This window comes from Sitophilus oryzae, unplaced genomic scaffold (assembly GCF_002938485.1).
Source record: "Sitophilus oryzae breed Bouriz unplaced genomic scaffold, Soryzae_2.0 scaffold_1111_pilon_pilon, whole genome shotgun sequence".
Classification (NCBI taxonomy): Eukaryota; Metazoa; Arthropoda; class Insecta; order Coleoptera; family Curculionidae; genus Sitophilus; species Sitophilus oryzae.
In genome coordinates this window covers 1,803,436-1,815,785 of record NW_022145740.1, presented here as the reverse complement: position 1 = coordinate 1,815,785, position 12,350 = coordinate 1,803,436, and the positions used below count along the sequence as shown (strand labels likewise).

At 33.1% G+C, this 12,350-nt stretch overlaps 1 protein-coding gene across 1 annotated transcript in view; it reads left to right on the top strand.

Annotated features, from left to right (window-relative positions):
- LOC115881915 (nucleolar protein 4-like) overlaps positions 1-10,563 on the top strand; it is a 63,590-nt gene extending 53,027 nt beyond the window's left edge. The window contains exons 5-9 of the mRNA XM_030899645.1: positions 1,982-2,188; positions 4,471-4,617; positions 7,258-7,424; positions 8,062-8,270; positions 9,926-10,563. Coding sequence (XP_030755505.1) covers positions 1,982-2,188; positions 4,471-4,617; positions 7,258-7,424; positions 8,062-8,270; positions 9,926-10,089 — 894 coding nt within the window. The 3' untranslated portion in view covers positions 10,090-10,563. The remainder of the gene's footprint in view (positions 1-1,981; positions 2,189-4,470; positions 4,618-7,257; positions 7,425-8,061; positions 8,271-9,925) is intronic.
- Positions 10,564-12,350: the final 1,787 nt, after the last annotated feature.

The window sequence follows — 12,350 nt, the reverse complement described above, 5'->3', positions numbered from 1 at the left end:
CTAGCTTGCCAGTGGCTTTTTCCTCCTAAAGGTTTGTTTTCAGTTAGTTACCAGTGACAACAAGACAGTTTGCCACCAGCGACGATGTTTTTGATTTTTCTCCTTTTTAATAATTAAGCTGTGCATAACAATGACTGCAGCCTCGACTATTTCTTGGTCGTCCATTATTTTCGCCAAAACAACTCTGCTGTGCGCGCACAACTGGATCACTTCATTCGTCAAAAAATAAGTTTTTAATTTGAACGTGCGCGCACGCTTAGCTCGTGCGTGCTCAAGTCTAAACGCACCCTAATATCTAACTATCTTGTCTATATGTTCAATTTTTATCAATGATGACATGTATTGATTATTTCAATTCCAAATATCTTGGGAATCATTACTCATAGCTATTTTTACCAAGAGACCTTTTTTACGTAAAAATCTACAAAAATGTATATTTTTGACTCAGTAGTTTTATACAGGTATGAACGAAAAGTTGTTACTTTTCAAACCATGTATCCAAGGTATGTACCGGGTGGCCAACTAAGAATGGACGCCGGCTGTATTTCAGAAACTACTTATCGTATAACTTTGGGAAAAAAATTCTAGTAAGTAAATCGACCAAGAGAAATCGCTGGAAATTATTTTCAAGTTCGAAAAATGCCCGCCAGGGGACGTTTCTCTAATAGCCAATCAGAAAACACGGTTTTTGTCATTATCTGAATAATTTTTTAATTATCTGAATAAAATGAACTATCCATAATTTCTAAGAAATGATTTGCCAATTTTGTTAGGGGATCCATCATGATGAAATTGCATTTGTTGCAATTTCATCAGCATGAATGCCGTTGGTGTAGTTAAGGCAGTGCTGCCGCTTATTTTGCTACAAATGTGTGGGGCTTCTTGGATACCACTTACTTTAGTAGATAGAGACGCTGGAGCGGCATATTTCCATGGCCAGCTCCGTCATCGGATACAATATGCCTGGGTTTTAATTTATGAGATCGAATCAAGAATGAAACATGGATAGATAATAATTAAACGGTATTAAAATGAAATTAAAATATAAATATGTTTTGATATTTTGACGTAACTAATTTACCTCTTTTTGTTTCCTAGCCTACTACTATAATTTTTAGACTATATAATCCTAAGCGGCAGCCTATCATGATTTGTTCTCTTAATATCTCCGGTTAAAGGGAAGATAGAAAGTTGCGGTTTGCGCTGATATTTTGGAAATTTTGTGCTCTATTTAACTGTGTAAAGAGAAATATAGCCTCCTATTTAATTTTTTTACGCAAAAGCGCAATATCTGTTATGATATCAAACAGCGCCCTCTAGCTACCACGAAAAAAATTGTGGAAACAAAATTTATACTGGAGATTATTAAGGAAGAAAAGCTCTTTTAAACGAGCCCTAGTTTGTTTAAATCGCGTAACCTAAACCAGAGTTATCCTTATTTTAATAAAAGCAAGTTTAACCTTCCCCCACCACTTTATTTTATGAGATAGAGCAAAATACTTTATATCAAAAAAATTACAAATTTCTCGATGATTACAATAGTAATATTTAAAATACCTGTTCACCTGAATATTTTTGAGAAAAAACTTGTTTTCTGATTGGCTATTAGAGAAACGCCCTCTAGCGGGCATTTCTCGAACTTGAAAATAATTTCCAGCGATTTCTCTTGGTCGATTTACTTATTAGAGTCTTTTTCCCAAAGTTATATGATAAGTAGTTTCTGAGATACAGCCGGCGTCCATTCTTAGTTGGCCACCCGGTACAATTTGCATCGAAATATCGACCTTTGTTCAGAAATTATTTGGAGAAAAAATTATATTTCTACATCTGCAGAATAGGTGCCGAAGTACAAGAGTACAATTCATATCACCCTGTATACTAATTAATGGGAACAAACCAACGGAACGGCAATAAACCGTTTAATAAGCAGGGGACAACTAAGAATACATTACCTATCATAATATGATTAATTTGATTGCAGATGTTCGTGAGGTTATTCGTTGACGAGAACCTGGACAGGATGGTGCCGATCAGCAAACAGCCTAAAGAGAAGATCCAGGCGATCATAGATTCGTGTACGAGGCAGTTTCCGGAGTTCGCCGAGAGGGCGCGCAAGCGTATACGCACGTACCTGAAGTCGTGTCGACGGAACAAGAGGGCGAGGGACCCGAGCACCGCCTGGGATGCGGTAAGTAACTTAACTATACCGATCTGGTCAGCTGCGTGGTCTGGATTTTAATGTGTAGACAGGTTTGCCACCCGTCCCGATTTTGATTCAAAAGTCCAGCGTCGAGAAATCTAGCAATCTAGCATCTAGTTTTGGAACTTTATTTTTCGCAATTAGTTACTCGTTTTACTACAACTGTAATAAATTATATTTTTAAGCCAAATATCAATCATAACCAAATCATTTATTTTTTACACACATTTTCCTACAAACGTAAAAACCGGCAACACTGTATGCCGCTTTTTATTTTGTCTCTGTGTCTATCAACCGGTCATTTATATTTATCTCTGTCGCATGCATTAAAAGACAGACCACGTAGATGAAGTGACCAGGATGGTATAATACTCTCGCCACGCAGTTACTGGAAACTTGGAAAATGAGTTAGAATGTAGAATGTTTAGGAGGGGGGCACCACGTTGTCTTCTAGCACGCCAATAGAATGTGGAGTACCACAAGGCTCAGTACTAGGCCCTATTTTGTTTCTTCTTTTTATTAACGACATTGCTAACATAAACATCATTGGTAAAATATGTATTTTTGCGGACGACACTAGCTTCACTTGGAGCAACAAGGACGTCACGGCACTTCATAGGATTATATCAAATGACTTAATCACCCTTAAATTTTGGTGCGATTCGAACCTCCTGAGTCCCAACATTTCTAAAATTAAAGCTCTGTCGTATAAAAACTCGCGGCAGCCTTTTGTACTTAACAACACCACCATTGACGTCGTAAAATCTGTAAAATTCTTAGAGCTTGTAGACGCTTTGTCGAAAAAATTAAGCTCTGCCTGTTTTGCATTAAGATCTGTTTTTAAGGAGCTTAACTTATCAGTAGCTAGAACTGTTTATTATGCACTTTTTGAGTCGTACCTCAGATATGCCCTTCCATTCTGGGGTACGTGTTGTGTGATTTAATTTGACCGCATTTTCAAGCTTCAGAAGAGGGCTGTTCGATATTCACTGGGACTAAACAGCAGAACTCATTGCCAGGACTTTTTTAAACAATTAAAAATATTAACTCTTCCTTCCTTATTTATATTTGAATTCGTTTGCCTAATACGTAAGCATGTATCAGAAAGGCCATCTCACACTTACCAACTCAGGAACACGGAGCAAGACCTTTATCTACCTAGACTCAGAGTTAGTTAAAAGTTCAATATTATATACATAAAAATGCACAATCACCTGCCATTTGAAACCAAATTCATAACATCATTTTCTTCATTTCGCAAAGCATTGAAATCTTATTTACTAGGCAAGGCTTTCTACGCCGTAAATGACTTATATTTTGATAATCGAATTTGATCTTGTAAACACTGGTTTAATATTTGTTATTAAATCCTCTATACAATAGACTATTTCTTGGACATAGTTTTGTTCATTTAATTTGTTTCTTAGAGGTTATACACAGCTGTAGATATTCTATAAGTAAAAAAGTAATAATACAGATTCGTAAAAATATCCCACCTTACCGTTTCTAGTACTTCAATTTAGTGTGTTTATATTTTATACATATTGTATAAAATTGAATATCATCCACCAGAAGTATCAACAATTATGAGTTGAATATTACAAAATATGACCATATTAAGCAAAATTTAAGGCCTACAATTAACCTTGTTGATAAACACGATACTTCTTCCATGTATAGTAATGAACACACATAACTGGTTTACAGCTACAGTTTTACTAAATCTGAAGGGTCTAGTCTATATTAGACAATTACAAAAGGATAATCCATACATTTTAACAGTAGAATAATCTGATTTTTGTTAACTCTAAGCAGACTCTAAGAGTTATCGAAATACCTGGAACTGGGACGGGCGATTGTTAGGTTAGAGCCTTTTTGATTTTTCTCTTCTTTACTTTTAAAGAGGCATTTAGTATTAATTACGATTTACTAGATTTACCTAATATAGATTTTTTATTAATTAAAACTGGTATAGTTCAAATTATCAGAAAAAAATAATTTTTGGATATAGATTTCTGTATCCGGAAACTTACTATTGTCTTCTAGATTTTCTACATTTAGTATTCATTTTAATTAAAATTTAATTTATTTGAAGATCTTTAAAGTGAAAAGAAGAAGAATTTTAATTAACTAAAAAAATCAAAATAAAGTTAATTAACTTTGAGCAGAGTTCGACCTCGTCAAAAATAGCATCGATAGTCATTCCCCAGCCGCCTTTGACGCCGTTTTTTCTCGATCATACGGTATTAATTATAATATTCGTTTTATAGTCGAGACCGACTCCAGCTCATCTGACCTCAGTACAAGCCGAACAAATTCTCGCAACAGCATGCGAGAACGAAAGCCATAACGCCAAAAGGATGAGGCTAGGACTGGAACCTGTTAGTCAACCAATGCCTGTCGTGCCTGGCGTTCAAGTAAGTCTTTTTTCCCTTCTACTAATACAATCTTCTAAGAATGTATCTAGAATAAGTCTCACAAAGCTTAAACGGTATCAAAACCTCATTTATATTTGTCATTTTTGATTATCACCATCGAAAGTGGTAAGTGTAGATTGCCTACAATTTTTGTTTCGTCCAGAGTGTGCAATAAAGATCAAGAAAGAAATAATTTTTGATGAAAGAACTGTTTCCTAGTCCAATGATTCATTCAGACTTTACCATCATATTTTTGATAAAAATTGAGCTCCAGACATCGATATTAGTTCTCGTCTATCTCCTATAGAAAAGGGTGCTTCCTTTTAAAAATACCCAATTTGGCTCACCTTGTACAGGGTGGCTCGAATTCGACGCACATCATTGGGATTTCGGAAACCGTAAGAGATACAGGATCAGTTAAATGGAGGCAAAGTTGCGCAATTTGATGCTCAATAAAATGCCGTCTTGCATTTTTATTTTTTGTGCATAAAATATTCTGGTGATGGATTTTTCTGTACGAAACGTCGGCAAATATCAAAGGGACTATATATAGTGTTTTAAGATTGATGAAAGGATTTAATTAAATTTAAAAAAAAATCAGGTCCGTATTTAAAAAAATTAAGTTGATGATGGTCGCCAGAAGTCGAAACGTCAGAGTCAATATTTAATCACTCATTAGTTAGTTATGAGCAGAAAAAGTGGCCATGAAAAAGTGTTTTTCATTTTAAGTTATCTTAACAAATAAAGCCAGGAAACAATAGAAAACAAAATTGAAAATTCCATTTTTTTTCGAATATATTCGGAATTTTTCAAAATGCAACACGGCATTTTACTGAGCATAAAATTGCGCAATATTGCCTCCATTTAACCGATCCTGTATCTCTTACGGTTTCCGAAATCCCAATGATGAGCGTCGAATTCGAGCCACCCTGTACAGGGTGGTCGAAATTGTTCTGTTTTAATAGAGAAAACCTATTTCCTGACTAGATAGAGCAAAACCAACATAGATGTCATGGGCTCGATTTCTGAGAAACGTCTAATGGCGTAAATCGCCTGTTGATATTTTCACTGCTGACTGAGATACGGGGTCTTTTTTAATTTTGTACCATTTGGAAAATTGCCCATAACTTTTGTATTTCGCGGAATAATAAAATTCTGTAAAAACGTTCTTAAGGCACTTTTTTAAGCACAATCCAGTGGCGTACTCAGTTTTTTTCTATGCTTGTTATTTTTGTCAGAAATAATAGAAACTATAATTTTTTAAATGGAAATCATAGTTGGCTATGAACTTATAAAAATGCTGGCGTTTAACCCTTTCCAACGATATAAAGTTATGTGCATTTATTTCTAAAAATGAGAGAAATGTTACGTTTTTTATCTTTGTGTCGAAGCAGGCCTTGATTTTGTGTTGACCTATAGATGCTTAATTATTTTTTATCACAATTTAATATTCTATATTATTATTTATCCGCATAATTAAAGACTTTTGAAACGGTAAATCAACATTCTATATTAGTATTCCCATTTACAATTACAGGGTTACAACTGCACTATTAAATGGAGAATTTAGTGAGAATTGGATTTGAACAAAGGGCCTCATATCTTGGCCCCCATATCTAGGCCTGCTAGGTTCTGTAATTTAACTCCTTTCAACATTTTTATGGGGGAAATTAACAGACCTTACCTATAAGGGAACAACCATTGGGACGAGAGAAGGAATTGCAGAAGATTACTAGGCAAGCTTTTGGACTTATTACACTAGTTCGCCTAATAAATCGTTGCAACTCTATGCGCAAAAGATGTTTATTGTGTATTCAACAAGGATGGTGCAAGTTTGAACATCTTTGATGATTTTTTTTAGAAAACTATATTCTCCACACAAAAAATATGTTTTTTTAGTCTTGTTCTATGTTTATTGTATCGCTTTCAATTGTAATTACTAATACTACTATAGAATGTTAATTTACCTTTACAAAAGTCTTTAATTATGCAGATAAATAATAATAATGAATATTAAATTGTGATAAAAAATAATTAGGCAAATAGGTCAACACAAAATCAAGGCCCGCTTCGATATAAAGATAAAAAACCTAATATTTCTCTCATTCTTAGAAATAGATACTATATATATATATATAACTTTATAACGTTGAAAAGGGTTAAACGCCAGCATTTTTTTAAGTTCATAGCCAACTATGATTTCCATTTAAAAAATTATATTTTTCATTATTTCTAACAAAAAGAGCAAGCATAGAAAAAAACTGAGTACGCCACTGGATTGTGCTTAAAAAAGTGCCTTAAGAACGTTTTTACAGAATTTTATTATTCCGCAAAATAAAAAAGTTATGAGCAATTTTCAAAATGGTAAAAAAATCAAAAATACCCCGTATCTCAGTGGGCAGTGAAAATATCAACAGGCGGTTTACGCCATTAAACGTGTTTCAGAAATCGAGCCCATGACATCTATATCGGTTTTGCTCTATCTAGTCAGGAAACAGGTTTTCTCTGTTAAAACAGACCAATTTCGACCGCCCTGTACATAGGGTAAATTAACATGCATTTTTATTTATTACTGTGTGATAATAATTATCTTATATTTTTTTTTAATAACAAAATATAAATAAAATAATTCTTGTATAGCCTACAGATACAACCGCGGCCATAAATAGAAGTTTAGATTTCCCCAACAGTACAAAGATAGAAAACGATATATCCAATACATTCCCTTCAGCAACCACAGCACCTTCTACGACACATAATTCTATAACCAAAGGACCTGTCACCACAGAAATCAAAACGTCATTAAGGTAAACTGAAACAAAGATTTATTTACTAGTATCGCAAAACATTTTCCGATGTACGTCATCAATCATATCCCAATTGACACTAAACCCAATTTGTCTCTGTTTAAATTTTTTGTATAATTTAAGATACCGTACAGCTCCTTATTTTACTTCATAGAGCAAATGATTGTAACAGATATTTTATTTAGATTAAAGCTGCAAAAATTAGTTTAAAGCTACTTTTATTATCGCCATGTCACATTGCGCCACGATCAGCAAGGTTGTCGTTTATTATTTGACTATCATAATGTCAGTCATTATTTTGTATAATATCGTGTTGTTGTTGAATCTTTGGGAGTAATTTTCGTTTTTGCCGATTTTCATAATTTTTTTAAATTGTACTTCTAAGCACAAACAGTTATTTTAAGTAATTAATTACTAAAATATGAATTATGAAATTAAAAATAAAACGTAAAATTTTTTAAAAATGATATAATAAATATATTGTTTCCTAATTTTACATTAAGATTCATCACATAAATCCATCACAATCTGGCAGCACTGTCGCCATCGCTTGTCACGCAAAGTTGATTACGTGCATCGGAAATTGTTTTGCGATTACTTTTTTTGATGACATTTTCTATATGTCTTTGATTTTCAGTTCGTCCAACAATTTGGGCATCGTGACGACATTGAACGGCATCGGCCCGAGTCCCACCGTGGTAGGCGCCGTGGCTGCGGTGGCAGGTTCGACTCCCACAGCCATGTACCGACCGAACTTCTCTCAGGCCTTCCAGAGGGCAGGGCCGTACCCGTTGTTTCCTGGACCGCCGTTTGGCGCTGCTGCGGCGGCAGGCTTATTAACGACGGGTAAGCAACAATTTAGTTGGAGTAGTAATAGTCTACAGTATGTCCCCGGATTGTCTTTACAAAAGGAAAGACTTTTTTATTATTGACATTTTAAGAAAAATGTGTTCTTCGTAAAAATGTTTGCTTGTTCTAAAATAGTTATACCGTTTATACTTTTAAATCTTCTGAATCATCTAACTACTTTAATAAACATGTCATTTCAAAATGGTATTTTTCCAAAATGTCTTAAGACGGCAATAATCATTCCTCTGCATAAAGGAGGAGACAAAGATCAAATTTCTAACTATCGCCCAATTGCACTCCTTCCAACGCTATCCAAGATCATAGAAAGTTTGGTTAAAAGAAGGCTGGTATCTTTTCTGTTTAAGTACAAAATACTTACTGAACATCAATTTGGATTTCTAAGCAACAAGTCCACAAATGTTTTCCCTCCTTAATAAACTGCAGCACTATGGGTTCAGGGGAACATCTCTCGAATGGTTTAAGTCGTATCTGAGCAACAGAAGTCAACTTGTGAGGGTGGATACCACGTTGTCTTCTAGCAAGCCAATAGAGTACCATAACATCAGTGGTAAAATATGTCTTTTTGCGGACGACACTAGCTTCACTTGGAGCAACAAGGACGTCACGGCACTTCATAGGATTATATCAAATGACTTAATCACCATTAAATCTTGGTGCGATTCGAACCTCCTGAGTCTCAACATTTCTAAAACTAAAGCTTTGTCATATAAAAACTCGCTGCAGCCTTTTGTACTTAACAACACCACCATTGACGTCGTAAAATCTGTAAAATTCTTAGGGCTTGTTGTAGACAATTCTCTAAAATGGGACATGCATATCGACGCATTGTCGAAAAAATTAAGCTCTGCCTGTTTTGCATTAAGATCTGTTTCTAAGGAGCTTAACTTGTCAGTGGCTAGAACTGTTTATTATGCACTTTTTGAGTCGCACCTCAGATATACCCTTCCATTCGTGTTGTGCGACTCAATTTGACCGCATTTTCAAGCTCCAGAAGAGGGCTGTTCGTTATTCACTGTGACTAAACAGCAGAACTCATTGCCAGGACTTTTTTTGAAAAATTAAAAATATTAACTCTTCCTTCCTTATTTATATTTGTGAATCCGTTTGCCTAATACGTAAGCATGTATCAGCTTCTCAAGAAAGACCATCTCACACTCTTTACTTTGTTTGTTTACTTTACCTTTGTCTACAAATTGTAATTTTTTTGACAATAAAGGCATTTATTTATTTAATTATTATCTTTTAAATGGCTTTACTGAAGAAACCAGAAGGTTGATGTATAGGAACATAATATATCGTTGAAAAGCTATTTTATTAGTCTTTTGGGTTTTTAAATAATATACATAGGCTTGACTTTAAAATAACAATAATTTTAACGATTTTATAATCAGAAATAATTATTTCTTCTGATCTCCCTATTTGATTGATATGCAATCAGTTGATTTAGACAGATCGAATATGTCGACTTCCCTTAACCTATTATAATCCAAATTTTAGCTTTCAATATGCAGAATTTATCATTTAATCAATGCTTCAATTCAAGATCATTATCAAGACAATTTTATGTCTCCCCCCAAGAATTGTCCTAGTATATATGTCGATTTAAAAGTAATATATCATTTATATTTTAGGCCCTGCAGATTTGAGTATAAAACAGAAACCTCTGGTCAATCACAAGTTGAACACTGGCGAAATGGCCGCAGTCAGACAGCTAATCACAGGTTACAGGGAATCTGCTGCATTTCTGCTCAGATCAGCCGATGAACTGGAACAACTTCTGCTACAGCAACAGTAAACTACAATACTCTATATTATTTTCCAGCCTCTCAGAACTTTACATACTGAAGAGTAATATAATACATAATATTTTATAGTCTCAGATGTTACAGATACTGGGAAAAGTTGTGCTAGTGCCGACATCTCTTGGCTGGATGGGGCGGTTCTTTGAATAGAGATTTCCTTGTTTTACTAAGAGTGTCCCGCATAATATAGATTGTTTGGAAAATATATTTTAGACTGTATTGGTAGAGTTGTGTTGTAAACTGAGTTTAAAAGTAAGTTTTATTTTGAACAAATAATAATTTGTCTTACTCCATCGTTATAATATGACCTGGTATGTGCATAACCTGATTGTATATGGTTAAGTTGAATATCAGTCGATTTTGAAAAATAATACATTTCTATAATACAGGGTTGTTCACCACATACGACACGGAGTATTGTAGCTAAACGATTAGATTTTTACAAATTGTAAATTTTGGGTTCGTTGAAGAACTATTAGAGCTACAATTTAAAAATATTTTTACAAGATACAGAGTGTCCCCAACAAGTAAAAAATATTATAGTTGTATTTTTTCAAATGGAATACCTTGTATATTATTCTATTTTTAGATGCTACGATTGAAATAAAGGTAAATTTGATTAAGGTTTATCACACTTAAACTTTACAGTTTTTGAAATATTCTCAATTTTACGAAATTGCAGGAAAAATTTTAAGGCTTCGTTTCTTCAAGGGCAGGGGCGGATACAGGAATTTATTTTAGGGGGGGCCCAAAATAAAAAGTCATGTAGAATATGCTTTTTAAGGCGCCATTTTTAACTCAAAAGCCTAAGATTTAACCCAATATACAGGTTTTAGGGGGGGCCCGGGCCCCATGGCCCCCCCTGTGTATCCGCCACTGTTCAAGGGTATCAAAGTTTTTAATACTAAATATTTACTGAAGATTATTTATTGATCAAATATTATGTTGCAATAATAAAAATTAGACTACCTTATACAGAGTGAGAGATATGTTTTCTTAGAAAATGCATTTTTTTATAATTTAGACCTCATTTATCACTATATAGCCATGGAATATTGATATTTTAGATTTTTTAAAGAAACATAATTATGTACAAAATGTACAGGTGGTAAAATTAATAATACTTCAAGCCCGTTTGTTTACAAAAGGAAAAGTATTTAAAAGAGTATACCTATTTAATTGTATTATAAATTATTCTAAATAATTGTGGATTTAACTCAGAAACCAATAAAAAAATTATGATAATAATTTATGAAACTGTATATCTCTGTAGTTATAAATAATTATTACTTTTTACCACACTGCCATACACATACAAAATTCAGTTTTTTAGTATTTGGAGCAATCATTATTAAACAACGTAAACAGTCAATTAATGTAGTTTGAATACTGGGATCATATTAATTGGTCCTATTTGAAAAATATTTAAACAGTGTTTTTATTTTTCAATGAAATAAGCGAACTATATGGATAATATTAGTAGCTGGCACTCTTTGAAAATTTGTTACATCTTTAAAAATAATCTAAAATGTCAATATTCCATGGGTATAGTGATAAATGAGGTCTAAATTATAAAAAAATGCATTTTCTAGGAAACTTTGAAAAGATAGGTAAAAATTGGTATAATACAATTTGATAGACAATTAAATTGTGAATTTGATTCTCGTAAAATATAGAGAGTGTTCTATTTAAATTAAACAAGTTAATACCGTTTAAAGCTAGTAATTATTTAATATATATTTTTAGACACTCTGTTTAAAGTAGTATTTTGTTTATTATTACAACACAATATTTGATCAATAAATAATCTTCAGTAAATATTTAGCATTAAAAACTTTGATACCCTTGAAGAAATAAAGTCTTAAAATTTTTACTGCAATTTCATAAAATTGAAAATATTTCAAAAATTGTAAAGTTTAAGTGTGATAAACCTTAATCGAATTTACCTTTATTTTAATCGAAGAAACTAAAAATGTAATAATATACAGGGTGTTCCATTTAAAAAAAATACAACATTAATATTTTTTACTTATTTCGGACACTCTGTATCTTGTAAAAATATTTTTAAATTGTAGCTCTAATAGTCCTTCAACAAACCAAAAACTTACAATTTGTAAAAATCTAATCATTTAGCTACAATACTCCGTGTCGAGCAAAACTTGATTTCAGAGTTTGTTATAGTAGATTTCTGTTATTTGTCTTAAGTGGAACTGTCTTAATAATTTAATAACAATGTTTTTTCATATTTTTTATG